Source organism: Plectropomus leopardus, chromosome 1, assembly GCF_026936395.1.
Source record: "Plectropomus leopardus strain MGB_pleo_1.0 chromosome 1, ASM2693639v1, whole genome shotgun sequence".
NCBI lineage: Eukaryota > Metazoa > Chordata > Actinopteri > Perciformes > Serranidae > Plectropomus > Plectropomus leopardus.
In genome coordinates, this window is record NC_142176.1 from 10,541,768 (window position 1) to 10,561,648 (window position 19,881).

At 39.5% G+C, this 19,881-nt stretch overlaps 1 protein-coding gene across 1 annotated transcript in view; it reads right to left on the reverse strand.

Annotated features, from left to right (window-relative positions):
- The window catches only part of adamts7 (ADAM metallopeptidase with thrombospondin type 1 motif 7), an 80,022-nt gene that overhangs the window by 14,783 nt on the left and 45,358 nt on the right, over window positions 1–19,881 (reverse strand). Inside the window, exons 11-23 of the mRNA XM_042491497.2 lie at window positions 19,517–19,662; window positions 18,028–18,197; window positions 17,810–17,943; window positions 16,032–16,152; window positions 15,571–15,815; window positions 13,870–14,011; window positions 10,209–10,335; window positions 9,250–9,463; window positions 5,208–6,980; window positions 4,238–4,390; window positions 3,387–3,560; window positions 2,174–2,320; window positions 1,505–1,667 (exon numbers count right to left, since the gene is read on the reverse strand). Coding sequence (XP_042347431.2) covers window positions 1,505–1,667; window positions 2,174–2,320; window positions 3,387–3,560; window positions 4,238–4,390; window positions 5,208–6,980; window positions 9,250–9,463; window positions 10,209–10,335; window positions 13,870–14,011; window positions 15,571–15,815; window positions 16,032–16,152; window positions 17,810–17,943; window positions 18,028–18,197; window positions 19,517–19,662 — 3,709 coding nt within the window. The remainder of the gene's footprint in view (window positions 1–1,504; window positions 1,668–2,173; window positions 2,321–3,386; window positions 3,561–4,237; window positions 4,391–5,207; window positions 6,981–9,249; window positions 9,464–10,208; window positions 10,336–13,869; window positions 14,012–15,570; window positions 15,816–16,031; window positions 16,153–17,809; window positions 17,944–18,027; window positions 18,198–19,516; window positions 19,663–19,881) is intronic.

The following is a 19,881-nucleotide window of genomic DNA, read 5'->3' on the forward strand; positions in this document are numbered from 1 at the left end:
CCTTTTCCCTCTCTCATTTTCAGACACCCTATAATCAAAGTCCTCCAGCAATCACTTGCTATATGGGTCCATGCTCTTGTCTCCTATGTGTCATTATGTTTCAAATCACAACTCACATTAATGGATTTGATGGATCCTAGAGGAGAAAGCATGAAAATCAAAATAATGATCCCAGACTATGTCCTGTGGTTTGATAATAATCAAAAATGCAATGAAATATCTGCAAGTACAGATGTTTTGGGCGGAGCCCCTCCTCAGCAGGTTAAAACAAACTGCAAATGAGCCGCACACAAGTGATGACCATTTAAATACATCCAATGCAGGTGGCTCCATACATCATCATCATCTTCATCTAGGTAACACTACTGGCCCAGTGTAAGACCATAGACTGTATAAATAATAGGCATAGTCACCATGACGTCAACCATTGGTTTGTGTTGCCATGTTGGATTTTTGGATTTTTGGAGAGACCATATTTAGACGAGAAGGTGGCGCTATCAGAAGTACTACCTGCTGACTTGGCTGGCACATAGCATTTATAGCTATGGTTATCAGTAATAATGGTAATGCCATTTTTTTTAAAGTGAAAAATTTAACTTCCACCTCCTTAGAAAGTTTTTTTGACCAAACACTGAACAATCCACCGAATGCTGAACAGGAATTTTTAGGTGACCAAAATGATATAATTAAGTCTTATGAACTGAAAACACATTAAAATACCAACAATGTCTTTTCTCTGTTAATCTCATGTTATACCAAGGTTACGTTACCTAACCAAGGCTGTCACAGTGTTAGCAGCTGGTCGATGGGTGGCACCCACTATACACTGCTTAAATAATGGACATAGCTGCCGTGACACCACCCGTTGGTTTATGGACTGCTGTTTCTGAAGCCTTGAGTTTGGCATTTCTGTCGTTGCCATCTTGTTTTTCTTCTTTTTTTTTGAGCCTGAAGAGACCATTTTTGGCTGCAAGGGTGGAGCTGTGGAGGTACGAGGACTGTGTTACAGACTGTGGTGACACCTCGCAGACAGCCTGTCATCCAACAGCTCCGCCCCTAAATATGAGGAACTTCAAGCCTAAACAAAATAGTAAACATTTGAGTTAAAAACATTCACAGCCTATAGTTTGAAATTAGTTAAAGGGACCAAAAGTGTATTTTGTTACCAGGCTATAAACGTGTTTATTTCTGCTGTAAAGTGGGGGATTTTAACTGGTGGTCTATGTGGATTGACTCACTTCTGAAGCCTCAATTTGCCATTCAAGTAACATTTTTGGCACTTCTATGTTGGCTTCATTTTTCAGCCTCGGAGGCTGACGCTTGTATACAGCAAACATCTGCAGGGGGAGTCAAAATATACCCAAACAATCCACAAATAAGTCTAAGAGTCTTCAGCCACATCAGCAGCTCTGTGAGCTAAATGTTAACATCAGCATGCTAACACGCTCACAATGACGATGCATATGTTAAGTAAATTTAATGTTTACAGTGTTGATGTATTTACCAGAGGGGGCGTTCTCGCACTCCTGAAGGTTACACTTCTGGGTGCTTTCAGGCTGCGGCTCATGGTCACATTGAGCTTGATCCACCTCTTCTTCTGTCTCCGCCTTCGTGTTCACACATTTGATAAGTCGACGCTGCACTCCGCCACCACAAGAAGCCGAACACTGCAGAGGAAGTTCAGAAAATGATTTTCAGACAGCACATGTTTTATGGATCACTGTTACTGGCTGCACAAGAATATATTTTATGTCATGATTTTCTTGTACAATCTTCTTAACTGCAGACTGTCCAAGCAATAATGTTTTTGGTTTTTGGTGACTTGTATTCAGCCACTAAACACAGCAGGGAGAATCTGAGGAGCCACAGTCCTTTATAAAAACAGGGCTACTTTTTTTGACAACTGTAGTGCTTGGTGTCAAATCCAGCAACACTGGTTATTATTCTCAATATTAAGGCATATTTCAACAGTCTGCCAATGGTAAGAGGAACATTTGATAGCAACTGTGTTTGATAATCATAATATTAATATGGTTTGACTGTGTGCAGTTTAAAGACTTTTATAATGGTCTATGAATTATACACTGTGCAGGATTATTCTCTTTTTTGAGCTGTTTTATGTGTGTGTGTGTGTGTGTGTGTGTGTGTGTGTGTGTGTTATGCATATCTGTACCTGTCCCCATGACCCAGTAAGCCATTGAGCACAAGGTTGGCTATTACATGGTTGAATGCTGCTGGGCTGAAGGTCCTCGTTGCATCGATCCTCCTCTGGGCAGGTGACCATACGCTGCTGCTCACCTCCCCCACACACTTCAGAGCACTGAACAACACACACACACACACACACACACACACACACACACACACACACACACACACACACACACACACACAAAATTACAGACATAAGGAATACATGAATCCCTGAATTTAGGTGCACAGACAAACAGCTTTGACTGAGGCTGCAACTAATGATTGTTTTCAATAATAAATAATCTGTCAGTTACTGTCACAGTTAATCTTTTAGTCAATACAATGTCAAAAAAATTGTAAGAAATGCTCATCAAAATTTTCCTGAGCTCAAGGTGACATCCTCAGATTGCTTCTTTTATCAAACCAGCAGCCAAAACCCTGAATTCTTCATTTACAATCACGAATGACAAAAAAAAAAAAAGATGCTTTTAGATGCTTGATCACTTCCATTGGGTTGATATTTTTAAAAGCAAACTCAAGACTGACATTTTTAGTTTGGCTTTTAATTGAACTTTATCTATTGATCTATTGACTATTTATTCAGACATTTTTGTCTGTTTCACAGTTTTACTACTTCATTATTTGTTAACATGTTTATTATTTTACTTTGTGCTGTTATCTTGACATTTACCTTTTATTTACAGTGTGAGTATTTTACTAATTTATCTCTTATTATTACTGTTACCATCTTATCTATTTACCTTTTCATTTATTTCTATCTTTCTATTTTTAGGTTTTATTCTGCCTCTAGTGTTTCCTCACTTATGGTAGCGTTTCCTCAGTTTCTGGTTTTAATGGGTACTCCTATTTTTTTATCACATGGTTTTGTTTTTATTCATGTGTTTGTGTTCGTGGATTCTCGTTTTACTGTATGAAGCACTTTTGTATTATTGAATAGACTACTGATTTGCTATAATTTTTAATGCATTTTTTAGAAACAAGATTTACTTTGGGTATATTCCAGTAAAATTTTGCTTTTGACGCTCTTAAAATGTTCTGACGGTCATCACCATTTCATTTGAAAACACACGTGGCAAGCTTTGAGTGGAATTTCTCCTGTCAAACAGAAAACCAGAGAATACACCACTGCATTTTTTCCAAATGGGTCTCATTGTTTGCTTTATATTACTCACCTGACCCCAGGAGGAGGTGTACCAGTCGAGACATGGCTGAAGGTTGCAGGCCATTCGGGTGTGTGGCCTGGAGGACATGGCCCTGCAGTGGAAAGGTCGTAGGGGCCGCTGATCCCGCAAGTCAAAACACTGAACCTCTCGTGATTTAATACCGCCGTCACAATTCTTGGAACACTGGGAGAAGATGTGGCATGATTGTTATTCAAACAGCACGAGCCGCTGGAGGTTGAATTGTGGTAACAGTGATTCAAAGTGAGCCAGCTTTGCTGTGCGGTTTTAATAGGTTTTTATCATTCATCCAAAAACACCACTGATATGAACTGAGTGATGGATGAAAGTCTTCAAGACCAAACAGCAGTTCCAACATCCTTTGACTTACTACATTAGATAACTTCTGACCCGCATGACCGATTGTTGTAAATATTTATAACTACAAAATCCTTTTAGGGCAATTTTCATACTTAAAGTACTTGTCTGTGTCTACCATCTCATTTATCTAGGGAGGCTTATTTCAGGCTCATCATTTTGTGTTTAATACAAACATCAATGTTTGTTTTTTTTATTTGCCGAGAGTCTAGCAGCCATCATAGCGCCTCTGTGAAGCTGTAAAAAATGTTGGCATTTTGAGCGAATTTCAAAATAAGACACACGCACACGACCATTAGTGGGTGCTGGATCCAAGATAAACAAGTGTAGAGACATAGACATCCGCACACCAGGAAGCTCTGATTAAAGGATTTTTTTCTGCAAAACAAGTGATGTTTTAAGCCAATATATTGTTCCTCAGACTACTACTCGACTACTAATCAGACCTAAACCACTGATTTTTGTAATGTAACAACTAGCCTCACCTTACTCCATTCCTGAACGTTCCATGTGGAGCAGGGGCGCAGGTAACATCTCTGGGCCGGTGCAGGCCTCTTTGCCGGATCACAGTCAGAGTCAGAGCCAGTGCTGCAGGCCAGCGCCCTCCAGATGGCACCCAGACCACAGCTGGTAGAGCACTGCCCAAACATGTAGTCACACATGAGAACACTTTGCACTTTGTGATTTCAGAGTTGGATGCACAAGAAACTTGAAATGCAAATCAGACCAGACATTAAGCATTTACCTGCAAATAAATGAAAATTCTTTGAACGTTATAGACAGTTCAACAGGGGTGTGAGCAGAAGCAACTGTCTGTCGAATGCCATAAAAATGAATTACGTAATTTGACATCTGAAATCTGAACTCTACAAACAGCTGTTAAAGAAAGCAGAATCCATTATTTCTGACAGTTTCCACCCCCTGCACTTCAATTTTAAGTTTCTTTCCTTCTGGTTTCCACCCTACACAACAGTCAAACTTTACAGATATGAATTCTCTTTCATACCCTCTGCCATTTCACTGCTGTGGTCTGCAAAGCACAGGTAACATCAGCACACCTCAAAGCATGTATGCTTTTCCTTTTTTTTTCTCTTCACTAATTCTAAAACTTTTGTACTCAGGTGTTGGCCTTTTTACACCTGCAGTTTACATTTTTTACAGTGTGTGGTTATGTACAGTATGTGTGGTTTTTTTCCTGTGTTGTTGCCTTTTTTTAAGGCTACTGCGGTAAAACCAATTGCCCCTTAGAGACAAATAAAGGTCTTGAGTCTTGATTAGCTGCGTTAACTTGAGGTCAAATCATGCCTCCAGAGAATTACAAAGTATGCAGGGACCAAAAGTAGATGCTGTGTCTGCATAATAAAGCAGACAGAGAAAAAAATAACGAGATGCAGCTGTCCTACGTCCCACAGTATAAGTACAACAGCAGAAATGTGTGGATTGATGCAGACTCACAGCGCTCCAGTTGCCGGTGACCCAGTAGGCGGCAGTAGTGACTTGTGTGGAGGCGGAAGTTGGGGCAGATGTCAGCACAGGAAGTGGCCTTAGAGGAGGTGGATGGGTTGGCAAAATGGACACAGTAGATGTTGCTGATTCCATGTGTTGTACTGGTGTTGTGCTGTGCTGAGGAGTCATTTCAGCTTTTGTTGGAAGCTGAAAAGAAGTGTCGGGATCAGTGTTACTGCTTCTCCTCAGCATTGGTGGAACGATTATCTCATTGTAGTCAAAGTCAGCTGAATCAGACGATGGAGCTTGGGAATCTGTTCCAGTTGTTGCAGTGAAGGCAGGTTTGGTCGGCATATGTTTCTTTGTGTCTGGCAGAAAATCAGCTGGAGGAAGCACAGTGGCTCCCTCCAGGTTTGTAGGAGGTATGATTTCTGTTCCAGTTATTGATGTGGACTCATCTGAGGCCTCTTGGTTACCTGAGATTAGCAGAAAGGGAAGAGGAGTGGACGTTTCAGAGGCAGGAAGTGAGCTTGTGCTGAGGTCTGTATCCCATGAATTACCCTCGTTAGTGGCATAAACTCTATTAAAATTAGTCTGATCCAAGGTCGGATCCTCCACTGTGAAGGCAGTTGGATGTATCGCTGATTGACTGGTAGTTTGAGGTATTTCTGAAGCACTTGTGTCCACTTGAACCTCAGTCTTAACTACGGTTTCTGGCATGGGAGAGCCTAAAGGTTCTAGACTCTCTACATCTTCCTGTTCTGCAGAGATATCCGCACCTTCAATACTTTTTTCATTGTAGCTGTACTCATAATCGTGATGGCGCTCCATCTCCAGAGTTCTCTCTGTTCCAGCGGCAATAGTACTGATAGTGGTTTGGTGTGTGGGAGTGGGAGCAGCATGTTTTGGAGTCACATCCTCAGTGAAGATGTCATAGTTATTTTCAGCCTCCTCCCCATATTGTTCCCATTTCACATCCTGTGTCGGCTCCTCTGTAGTGAGAACCAGACTAGTGCTACTAATGTTTTCAGGCTGCCACACATCCTCAATATGTGTCTCTTTGGGTGTTTGAGGAGTTGTAGACAATGGCGGTGAGTGAGTGGTATACGCAGGCAGAAGATAATCCTCAGAAAGGAAGTCGTCCAAATCTTCAGAATCTGTTTGTATAGACTCCTTTGTTGCTCCATTGTCCTTCATATTGTCCAGATCGGTGTTCTGTGGCTCTTCCGTTTCAGTGTAGGCATTTGAAGCTGTAGAAATGGCTGAAGGAGCTCTTGTAGTTTCCGTGTAAGTGTTTTCTTTCACACTGCCAGTTGGCTTGACCTCCTGGGGCGCATTGAATTCTGGATCTTTTCCATCAAAATCATCTGACAAGTCTTCATGGAAGTTGATAAAGTTATAGTCATAGTAAAAATCATCAACTTGAACACTGTTTTCCCGAGAGTTGTCAATATTTTCAATGTTATTGTGGTAGTGAAAATCTCCCTCAACAATGCTGTTGAGGTTATTATTGTTATTACTTTTTGGCTGGGCTCTGGTGGTGCTGTATTTGGGAGGAGGTTTTACTTCAGGTATAGAGTTAATTTCATTGAGCACTTCTTTGCTTGACCAGCCACTTCCAGACCAGTCGGTACCGCCAAAATTATCCACCACTTGTGGACAGTCTTGGATGTTGCAGGTAGTCACAGAATGGGGCTTCTTCTGAGGGTCACAGTCAACGCCTGTGTTTCTAGAGCAGGTTACGTTACGGCGACGTGTTCCACCTCCACAGGTCAGCGAACACTGCACATACGAAAAGACACAAAATCAGATCATGATTAGGCCAATCTTATACTTTTAAAAAGTTCTTTAAAATTAGAGATGTTCCCATACCATTTTCTCCTTCCCAATATCTGAACTTGCATACCAACTGAAGTGGCTACAGCTAAAGTTTCACTGTTTACTGAAAATCAACTCTTATTTGTTGTTTTAAATCAGTAGTTGCTGCACAGCAGAACTTGCTGTGCAGGCTACTGATTGAAAGCAGCGATAAAAAATTGACTTCTGGGAAAATGGTTGTTTTATGTAGGTGTGAAACTGCTCTAAAGTTTATTAGTAAATTGCATGGTATTGGATTGGTATTTAGACTGGCGTAACCGCCGATACCCAAGCCAGCATTTTAGGCAGTATCTGAGGCATTTTTTACACAGGTATTGGTATCAGCACAACTTAAAAATTGAGCAATAATTATAATGTACAGTGCATCTCGCAAATTTAATTGTGACTCTGGTAGACTGAGCGCCTTGTGCTTGCTAATTTCAATCCTAACAGCTGTGAAGAAAGAACCCTTATTATCTTCAGTACACTGAGCTATGGGACTTTTGGGGTCACAATCAGAGGCATATAAGGACTGAAACAAGATTTTAGAGTCTACAGCCACATTAGCACCTCTACAACAGCATGCAAACACGCTAAAAATGACAACTCTACAATGCTCATGTTACGCAACAATAATCTCTACCATGGTCTCTTTTCTTAGCATATTAGCATGTTCACTTTTGCTATTTAGCACCAATGTTGTTAATACGGCTGTAAATCATGCCTCAGTTTTGAGGGAACAAATACGTTGTGTCCGTGTGGGGGAAAAAAGAGATGGATGTGACAAAACATACAAAAGCCCTGAGCTCTGTGTAGTTACAGCTCTGGGGTCTCATTTATAACTATTGTGTACACACAAAATGAGGCCATTCCCACCCCTGGAAGAGAGGAGAGGGGCTGATAGTGTACTACTGACACTCATGGTAAGCTGTGGAGTGCACTGCAGCTGTTGAAATGCACACATCAAATGGCATTTATAATTGAAGAACAGAGCGTCAGTGCATCCTCGTTGCAGAGGACAATTTCCCTGCACAATGTACATTTGACATTAAAGAATCATTATTATTATTATTATTATTATTCATTTTTATTATTATTAATAATGTGCATATATCATTAAGTATGGCCTCAGTTTTCATGTAGTTTTTGTATGTAACATTGCTGCAGTGACCATGCTGTCAGAGCAGACTAGAGATGACCATGATGGCTGCCGCACACACTCTGCCTCGTCCAGTCACCAAAAGCACATCTTCAACCCCTGCACATCGTGTATGGGTTGTGTAAATTAATTAAGTCTGGAAATAAAGCTAGTAACAGCTCTTACACAAGCATTTCACTCCATGTCCACATTGTGATTCCGAATCATAATGTAGACCAAGTGTGCCCTAACAAAACCTAAATAAATAAATTGTGTTTAACTACTAAAGTTTCATCTTCAAAGATATCCCCGGGTTAGGGATACCACTTATTGTTACAATCACTATGGCAATGTGTGCAGCAATGATTGCTGTAAACATGAACATATAAATACTGCAGTGACAGTCAGATCCTGCCATGATTTACTATAAGAAAATGACTGATCAGCAAACTCTTTCCTATGTATCAACATTCTCGAGGTGCTTTACATTGACCACTGAATATGGGCGAATAGGAGGCAGGATATGAGGCAGATGCATGACAATTCCAAGCTGATTTTGGATTTATAAAAGGAAATTGCACTCTGGCAGGTGTACACAGTTTTACAAATAAGAATATTTTCTGGCTCAGTATAGTTTTGCATAATTTTAATTTTAGGGTTTTATACAAACGAGACCACTGGTCACAAAGCTGAAGATATGAGGCAGTACAGTATGCTGGCTCTGAAAATTTAGCATTGTGGTCTGTCTCTGTGTGTCAGTCAAATCTTTAGCTTTTGAATTTTGAAAAAGCTTAAAATGTAATTAAATTAAAATGTCTTTTAACAAGCTGCCCATATGCAAAAAATGCCCCACACGAGATCTAGTCGATTAAAGCATGAATGATTTTCTTCACAATTTCTACATAATTTAACATCATTGTTCACAGAAGGAACATTTCAGAAAATGAGAGGGGCTGTAAAATTTCTGATGAGATGAAGAAAAATTTGCAATTAATTTTCTTTTGAAACAGCACAGTTGCCAGTAAACCAGAACCAAATATTTCAATTCAGACTCACCTTTGACCAGTTGCCAGTGGTCCAGTCTGCTGGGCAGGGGATGTGTGTGTTACAGGAGGATAGTGACTCAGGTTTGGGTATGTGTTCACATTCACGGGGCTGCAGCGCTTTCTGCTCCTCAGTACTTACAGCCTGGATGCAGAGCACTGTCCTTTTAGTCTGGCCCGAGCTCCCACAGCTCGCCGAGCATTTCTGCCATTCCCCGACCCACCATCTACACACAGAGGCACACAGGAAGGCAACAATTCCAATTTAATGGTACTCTTGGAGGAAAATGACAATATTTTTACCCTGCAGATGCCAATGACTCATACATACAGATTTAGATGGCTGTGTTATAAAAGTTCACTTAATTTGATTTTATTGGCCTAAAGCACACCGTGTTGTGTTTTAAGGGTGTCAGTAGGTGGCTGGTTAAAAGCTCTGGAAGCCCATTTCGACCTTGTGAACATTAAAGATCCTGTAAATTCTTATAATGAGGGACTTTCTCAAAATAAAGACTTTGCAATTCAAAAAATTATTTTTATATCACGAAATAATGACTAGTTCCCTGAAATAATGATTAGGTAATTCAAACTGTCAAACTTATTTTGTCAAAATAACACTTTCGTATCTCAAAATAATAATTAAGTATCTCGAAATAATGACTTAGTATTTCAAAATCATGACTTATTATCTTAGAGCAATGGCCTATTATCTCAATATGATGACTCAGTATCTCAAAATAATGACCTAGTATCTAAAAGATCACTTACTATCCCAAAATAATTATTTATTATCTCAAAATAATGACCTAATTCCTAAAAATACTGACTTAATACCCAAAGATATGACTCAAGACTGCAAGAACAATTGTTTGTTCCTGCAAGGGATGAACATCAAATGTTTTTATCTCTGAGTGTGTGTTTGTGAATACTGCTGGGGTCATTTTGTAAATTACGTCTAGAGGGTAAACTCACATTGCTGGACATGAATCCTTTTGACAGCTGGTTTGGTTATTGTCAGGTCGGGTTAAAGGGTCACAGAAGTGCTCCTCCACTATCCCTGTAGTCTTTTCCACACAGTGAACAATCTGCCTCTGAACACCTGGAATACCAAAGAGGGGAGAGACAAGCTGAGTGACTAAACACACACACACTAGCACGTTTACATCCACCAGCTTCATCTTAGTCATAATATCAATAGCGGCCTTGTACCTTGAGGGCACCTGGCAGGACACCAGTCTGTGATTAAAGGCATAGGTGGGTTCTTTTGAATCACTGTCTAACAGCAGGGTAAAGAGGTGAAAATATTATTTAAAAAAAGCATATACTTAAACTGATATTGACTTTTTTTAGGTGGCAAAAACAGAAATACCATTACTATCAACAACATTACAAAGTGTCACATCCGGGTTTCAGACATTACACAAAACAGTATATAAAAACACTAGTCTCCTAAAGCTGTGGCAGATTTATCTCCTCCTGTGAAACCTCTCTGTTATTACGTGCCACCTCCTGAGGGGATTTCCATCTCCTCAGACCCAGAGACACCTCTCACCTCCAAGTGCCCTCTGCTCAGGACCTAATTTACACTGTCAGAGATATCAGATTGAAAGCTAGCTGGAGACAAAAATAAAAAAGAAATAAGGGACAAAAAAAAGCAGTATGCCATGCTGATGACATGGCCTTTCTATCTAAATCCAACAGTCACTTAAACTAATAATGTTATTAGATATTTGGTCTCATGCATTTTGAATGCGGGTAAAATCCTGTTCCTGGAGTTGTTTCTTAATGAGCTGAATGCCCTGACCAGTGCAAAACATTTTTGGTAGGGAAAAAAAAAGCCTTCATAAAGAGGTACAATACAGCACTGCAAAATCAGAAATCAGATTTACTAAAAAACAACCTTGTACTCAAAAACAATGAAACACTATCTTTCAAATGTTCAGAATGCATCACTAAATTAATGGCAGACCAAGTTTTGGTCATCATGTAATAAAACAAAGATGGAATTGTAGATGCAGTGGACTGTGTCTTTTAAATAAGTTGCATTAGGAATTTAAAGACATAATTATTTTAAGAATCATGGGCGTATTACTGAACAGGCTTAGGCATAGGTCGAGGGGCCCCAGGGCTCAGGGGGCCCCTAAGCCAGACCCTTTACCCGTTGCTGTTTTTAACATCCCATTTTTTGTCAAGGGCTTATACATTCTTGTCAATGACAGAGTCCCAGAAGTATAAAAAAAAAGGAAAAAACATTCACTGTGAAGATCAAACGAGACAGAAAACATCACAGTACATATTTAATTAAGTGTTAACCCCCTCGGTTTATCTATAGGACTTCAACTCTACAGAGAAATAGTTGCATGTTGTACCTGCCTGGTGGTGGTGATGGGTTGCCTCCAGGCCCTGAGGCCCATTGTTACATACTCCGCCTATGTTAGGAATTATGCATGCAGATATCTTCTAGGTGTTATATCGTAGGCAACTGGGCTCAGTTGTGAGAACTGAAGAAGCTGCTCGGATGAGAGGCGAAATGTCTTCAAGAAATGGATCACTGAGAATCTTTCAAAATCTTATGCACACCCTGCAGTACTCCAAATTTCCCCTAGGGGTATGCATACCCTCATTTTAGAGACATTGCTCTACAATGGCAGTAAAAATGGATACTAGAGCCAGTGTTAAAATTAGATTAATAAGGGTTAATACATATTCTACTTGAGTTGCACTTCACTCATACAACAGTCTGTACTGCAATACAGCCAAAAAGCAGGTCTATATGAGATATATTTCAACAGGTACTTCTCATTCTGCCTATGCTGCTGTGAAAGCAAACATGCATCCAACTCGCTGGGCTCCAAAAGCTCTAAACATAAGTAAATTCAATTCATTTTTGAAACCTAAAAAGACTAGACAGCCCACACATAAAAACAATTTCCACCAACATACACTGGTGCTTTTAGCCTTGGCAGTCAACAAGAAGTGCATTTTGAACACCTGAGTAAATGCGGAGGACAAGACAACAATGAGCCTTGCTCATTTATGGTGCATTTGACAAAGAAAGGCAAAGAAAGGGAGGAAAGACACAGCACTGGTTAAATGTAAGGGATGGAGACAAGATAGTAACAATGAGCTACAGGAGAACTTTACATAAACAGCGTCTCTGAAACCTGATGATCTGGAATAAAATGATACTCATACATGACAGTATGTACTATATTTGTGTTTACTTGCCATTTACTTTTTTTTAATAAATACAAAAATTAATATAAACTTGTACCTGTAATCCCAGCTGTCCTGATCCTGTCTGTGCAGATCACCATTTTTTAAATAATTCTGATCTGAATAACATGCAACAACTGAAAAGAAAACAACGAGGCACTAAAAACAGAGAAAAAAGCAATAAGCCTACTTAAAACCAAGTAGTTTGGGGCGCCTTGTGGCTCAGTGGATAGAGTGGGCGCCCCATGTTTAGAGGCTGTGTCCTCGCCGCAGCAACTGTTCAGTCTAACGTGATAGACTTTTAAATCATTTTATCAACACACACAGCAAAGCCCCTCATTGATCTTCAAGTTTCATCACCGAGGTTAAAAACTACCAGCTCATCTGACAGCTCAGAAAACACATAACACTGCACTGAATGACACCCGAAAGAGCGTTAACTTGACATATAGCTTAATACTTTTGAAGCCACTTTAATCTTTAAAGCTACTTTAATCTTTAAACACATTCTTTTTTCTCAGCAGCTGCCATCCACTATATGAGTAACTGTATTAAATAAGTAACAACCTGTGTGTATAAAAAGCTATAGAAAGTTAAGTAGTTAGAAACATCTTATCACTGAAGTTATAATTGCACATGAGTGATTGCATACAGTATACAGCTGCTCCCCTTACATCTCTCTGTGAGGCGATTTCTCCTCTCCTATAATCTCACATCTCCAAACTTTTAACTTAATACCTTTAACTGTGGCCTAGAAAACTGCATTACTCAACTGGAAAGAAAGAACAAAAAAACAACCACTGGCTTAACCTGTGAACACGCCACTTAAACCTAAAAAAGATTACATCAAACCTTCAGAACAATCTGACCAGTTTTCAGAAAACCTGGTCAGCTGCAATTCATTATGTAGCCTCTTCAATAAAACCTAATGGCAAGGGCTTTTTGTTTTTTGTAGAAAAGAAATGGAAAAAAATAAATGCTACTCAAAGATGTACTATGCAGCATTTTCCTATAAAACAATATATAGACTCATACAGAAGTAATCCCTCTCAGTCATCACTTATGACCCACTGGAAGCATGTGGTGATGAATTTTTCTGCAGAAACATGTATTTTCTGATTTTCTTATTTTCTGTGTTGATAAAACGTATTTCCTGTTGCACCTCTCCTGCCACCTTTGTATCATATTAACTTCCAAGCTTGGAAAATATTGTACCAATATATCTTTTTACTGCTTGTATTTCGACTGCCAAAAAAGGGGTCCCTAAAGTTTAATAATCAAAATATCAACTCAGGACACACCTAAAATACAGTGCACGTCCGTTTCAGAGGACTCTAGGAGACATGCATTTAAAAAGACTTACCCGCCCCCCCTTACTCAACCTATTGATGTCAAAACTTTCAGTTGTTTCTCTCACCTGTTCCACAGGTAACACTGCATTCAGTCCATGAACCATATTTCCAGAAAAAAACTGACGCAGGGATGTCATTGTCCTCCGAGACATTGCGACTGATTGTGTACTCGTACCGCACTCCTGGATTGGTCTCCTGAAAGAGAAGCTGTAACACACGAGACGACAGCTAAAACATTCTGGACCACTATAGAAAACTACCATCCACTTCTTGATAAGATATTCCCAGAAACTAGAGGAACTATATCTTTAACTAAAAATCTCTTTTGCATATTTCCTGTTAGTGTTTCCACCAAAAATGACAAACCATGAAAAAAGAATTAAGCAGTTCCACATGCAACAGGAAAACAACCCAAAGTCCTGGGCTTCTTGAAAGGATGATGTGCAGAGGTAAAAAGGTAAAGTCTCCTGTGGCCTTTCATGAGCCATCTGTTTTTCTGTCTCTTTTTTTAAAGCAGGCAGTTAGTTTTCCAAATAGCTGGAGATAATAAAGATAACATACATAAATAATAGTAACAATTCAGACCAGCGTACAGTCACAATGAGTGCAGTCTTGAGGGTTATGTTTGACAAATTAGAAATGTTCAGCATTGTAAGGCGCCCCCGACAGCTCCTGGGATTCAGACAGTACTGCCACGGGAGAAGGAACCACCATCCAGAAGCCAGAACCAGAACTATGTTAGATGCATGCATTCCCAGAATGGTTTGTGCGATCTTACTGACATACTGGCACTCATATTTATTTAGTTTCTGTAAAAAAGACACAAGTTTTTGTATCATTGTGTTTCCACGATTTCCTTTTTATGTGAATAAATAATACATTTTGTGTCACCGTATGCTCACATGCTGCTCTGCTGACAGAAACCCCCCATGATTTCTTTCTACATGCAATTTCAGTATTGATAGAGGGAGAAAAATACACTTTAAAACATTAACTTAAAGAATTAGTTAACCACAAAACAACAGAAAATATATATTGTACTCACCTCCAAAGGCTTTCTACAGTCCAACAAAAAGTTTTCTAACAAATGCCATTTAGGATTGTGTGGAACAAATTCAGTCTGTCACAGGCAGGAAATCCAAAAATGCTTCATTTAACAATATTTAATTGAAAGTAGTTGCGTTTGGATTCCCGTGAAGCCAAGATTGGATACAAGACATACCAATAATGTTGCACAGATAATTTCAGAAAGTGTTTTTTGGATGTTTTATATCCTTTTTTGCTGGACTCAGTTGACACCTGTTTGCAGTTATAAAAAATCTAAAATGCTACCATCAAATGATGACAAGGTGTTACTATATTTGTAAGTCTGTCTGTTGTTTGTATGTTTTCATGTGAATTATAAAAACAGCTTGATGAGCTTGTTCACCCTGTTTATAGCCTGCCTGACATCTACAGATGTATTTATGTTTAATGGGGTGGAGATTATATATTATGTGTGTTCTCTTCTTAAGTGTCTTGCCTGTTATGCAGTCATTGGTTGTTGTAAGTCCTGAGCAAAATGGGGCAAACATAACAACTACAGTGAGTTGTTTGGCAATGAGGTATTGAATCTTGATATCATTTAATTTTTCAGCTGCTCCACTCTCCTAAACACCAATTATTAGAAAGGTGTCACTGGGACTGCAGAGGGCCTAGAGAGTTGAGCTTGATGTACAATTTATATTGTTTTTGGGTAAAGTATTCCTTTAGGCTGTTGATCGTACCTGAATCCACAGTGGTTCCATGGTAGGCCCAGGAGACGTCAAGTTCTCCAGGTGTCCTGTCCTCTCATAGGTGAATACTGTCCCGGCTGCCTTGTACTCTCCGTTCCACTGGATCGTCCAGCCGCCATTTAGAAAATACTTGTTGGGGTTGTCACTTCTTAGGGCCAAGAAATTCCCAGCTTCAGCCACCTCCTCAATGCGAATGTCCCAGGCTCCCTCTGGGATCAGTCCAATGTCTACATAACCTGAAGGACATTACATTTAAGGTTAGTGAAATTAAAACAGAGGGTCTCCTGATTAACAGTTAACAAATAGCACAGAAGACAGTAGAACCAAATTGGAGAGCTTTGGGATTTCACCAACAGAAAATGGATGTGAGGTTTTGTTTCAAATTGTCATCCATGTCAAAAAATCTTCTGTTAAGAGGTCTGTTGCCAAACTGCCATTATTATGAAACGTACCAAGTCCTTCAGTCTCCTCAAATGTTCTCCTCACAGTTGTACAGGTGGAGCCATTTCCATGACAAACTCCACAGCGATCCTCTACAGCACTGGACTCGATCACATAGTCACAGCCTAAATTCTGCAACATGAATGCAACAAAATAAATATCTTTTCAGATCAACACCAAATATTCTAATCTAAAAAAGACATGAACGAGCTCTAATTAAACAATCCATAGTGCATTGTCTAAAGTGCATGGTGCATGATCATATGGGATGTGTCCAACTCCACTTTTGCGAGGTAACCAACACACAGTCCGGACGAAGACTGCTCTCTTAGTCTCTAAATTAATCATAAGTGTGTTTTGGACATGGCATGAATTCAACCAATCAGTGTCATCTCTCATTGCTTATAAAAGTCAGGTGTGCCTGCAGCTGGTGTGCTGCTATTTACATGGCAGATTTGGCAAATTGGAGGTTTTCTGCTGAAAGTAATGCAGTAAGAGCAGTAAAATCATTGCAGCAAATATTGCGGACTATTTAAGCAGCAAAACTAAAACCTGTAGTTATAAACTTGACAGAGGAAACAGAACTTGACTTTGAGCTTCTGAAAATTATCAAATGATTATGAAGCTAAGTGAAGTGAAGTTACGCTGCTGCCTCCAATGTATAAACATGCACAGCATCTTTCTTAATGGAGAGTCACAAAGCAGCTCTGCTCTGGTCTCTGCTACGTTCACATTTTAAAGAATATACTTGTTATTTTCCTTATTATTGATGTTTTATTTCATTTACCCAAAACCCAAGCAAAGTGTATAGGCATTTTGAGCTCGCCTATGTAGGTGCATCTTACTGTCTGGATAATGCAGCTCTTAAATGGCACTGGCCGTGACATTGGCAACCACATCTGTCTGAAACTAGCACTGACAGTTGTGTTGCACTGTGTGCAGCTTTGCGCTGGGTGTATGATACACTGCAAAGACTTGTTGAGGCTAACTTGTTCAGATAAGACAGTTAAAGAGAGTGAAAATCTCAGTAATCCTTGATATTATTCTGTGCTGCTTTGGCATTATTTCACATCCCATACTGTACTGCTGCTGCTCCCATATTGAACTGTTAAAGGTGCGATATTTAAACAAACTAGAGCTTAGTTCCACAAGATCATAAAGGACAAAACCTGCTAAACTCTTAACATGGTTAACCGAGCTAAGAAGAGATATAAACTACATTATTACTGTTTTCTAAAAAACATTTTTCTTCAGCCTATATATTTTTACGGTTGATCAACGGAGAAATAATCAAAAACTGATTTGACCTTTAACGTTACAGCGACCCTTCAAAACACAAAACAGTCTCTTGGTAAGGCGGAAAACGTGGCTTCCTGACAAAAATGTCACGAAATGTCATGAGATCATAGCTCCAAAGTCCATGATTTCTGTCCACTCAGTATCAGAACAATGACTGTATCAGTGACTGGCATTTTGGCCCAGGGTGATAGGCAAGAGCATAAAGATAACACGCAAAAATGTTTTTCTATCAGCATGCTAATTTTCATGCAGAATGTCAAATATATAACGCTCTACCTGCAAAGAAAACAAAGTCAGGGTCAACTGAATAGACTGCAGGACTAACAAACCAGCAATGCATGGAAATTAATTAAAGTACAAAAACTGAAATTTAGTTTAAAAAAATGAAAATCTATATATGTTGTTTTAAAGTCGAGAAAGGAAACATCTAAGACTGAAGAGAAGACAAACAAATTTAGGAAAGAATATGTGGTAGAGACAGTTTTGATACCTTACAGATGCCATTGATGCACACATCTCTGCTTTTGTTGCCTTCGTAGCACGGTGTCCCATCAGTGACGGCGTCCCGCATCTTGTCAGAAAAATGTTCATTCAGTGGACGGCAGTGCAGTTCACAAGGGTTCACTGAGAGAGATCCAACAGAAAATAAGAAATAAAAGAAGAACATAAAGTTTGCCTAAATACGGTTAGCAATTTTTTTCTGCTCACTTCTGTTGATGACTGCTTCCCACTTGTAGAACTTGCCCTTGTACGGTATGGTGTTGAAGTGACTACACTGAATGTCTCTGAAGGAGGGCAGCTCTTGAGGACACGGTGTGGTGTTGCAGATCTTGTACCTCCGTCTCTCTCCCAGACAATACTTCCCTCTGTACTTGGGCCTGTTGGATAGTCGAAGATGTTATTTCAGTGCTGATCATTAACTTTAAAGGTAATGTGAAAGATGATGAAGTAGAGAGGAGATACTTAAAGCCCAGGCACACCGAACCGACATTGCAGAACGGTGATTTCCGGTGATTGCATAGTGGTGACAAAGGCCAACTGTAGCAGCATCGCTTCAAATTGCCTGTGTCTCAGCCAAGAAGTTGCACTAAACACACTGCAAAGACTACAGCCAACGGCTAGCTAACACGTACGTTCTGCACCTGCATGAGAGGAAATAACTAACTGCATAACAGCAGGCGGGGGTGGTCTGTATTTGTCAGTCAAAAAAAAAAAACAGAAGATGAACAGGACAGATTCATGACGCTAGTTAGCCAGATAACAGACTAACAACACAACGCAATGTTTAAAGCATGAAGGATATTTTACCGTCAGTTAAAAAGCGTTTCTGCACAAGAGCTCGAAGGCTAAAATATAATCATACCTTATTTAACAAGTTTGTTTTAGTCTCATTCCCTCTTGACTTCTTTTTAATTATTATTTTTTGGCTTTTGCCTTCAATGTATATAGGACAGCTTAAGCGTGGAAGGGGGAGAGAGAGGGGAAGACATGTAGCAAAGGCAACAGGTCAGGACTGAGCCTTGACAAGGTGAGCTACTGGGAACCCCTCACTCCCTCTGACTTTAGTTTACTTTCCTGTCTTTCATTTCTCTTCTCCTACACTGAGCTGAACTGCCAATCAGAGTGACTATTCTCAACAACAAGCTTCATTGGCTCTGACATTGATTACCCATGCTGCGGTCCAACTAGGTGGACAGTCTCTCACCAGTGGCCCAATACTGACCGATGACTGTCCACCGGATTGGTGTGTCAGGGCCATTAGAAATGCATTATAGTTTTATACAAAACAAATCTTCACTAAACAAATAAAAAAAATATGTCAAATGTACAAACAAATTTAGTTTATAAAACATGCTTTTGCAAACATATTCACTGATTTTGTGGTATCTTTGTGTGAAATTATTATTTTTTGCTTATAACATCATCCACATAGTGTGGGCTCTATTCTGTAGAAGAAACTACATTATGTATTGCAGAATGAAAATCTTTTTTCCAAGCATAGTCAAACAGCCTTTTATTCATGGCTCTACAGGATGAGAAGATGTATTAGATGTAACATTTTGTTTAACAGATATCAAAGGATCTTTATTAGATCATAATTAAACCTTATTCTTTCCAGATTACAGCATTAGTTTACTTGTAAAACACTAGTTAAAAACAACATTTTGCAGCATTTTAGCTGAAATGTAAAACTTACACTGGATTATCACAGTCTCTATGGGCGCTCTTGACTCCGGCTCCACACGTCCTCGAACAGGCCGTCCACTCACTCCATGATGCCCAGCCACCATTAACACCACCTGGCTCATATCCAACTGCTACACACTCTCCGCTGAAACACCACTGATAAAGGCCAGCAAAGTTTACATTAAACAATTACATTAAATAAATGTAAGCTTGTAAGTTATTTGTTCTTACTTGATAGGAAACAAATGTAGAAAGAAATAAAACATAAACCTTTAGGAGGCTGTTGTTACATACAACAAATGGCAACTATTTAATGAGTGTCATTTTTACTTTGTAATTTAATGAATGAATCATGACATGAGCTGCATCAGGTAC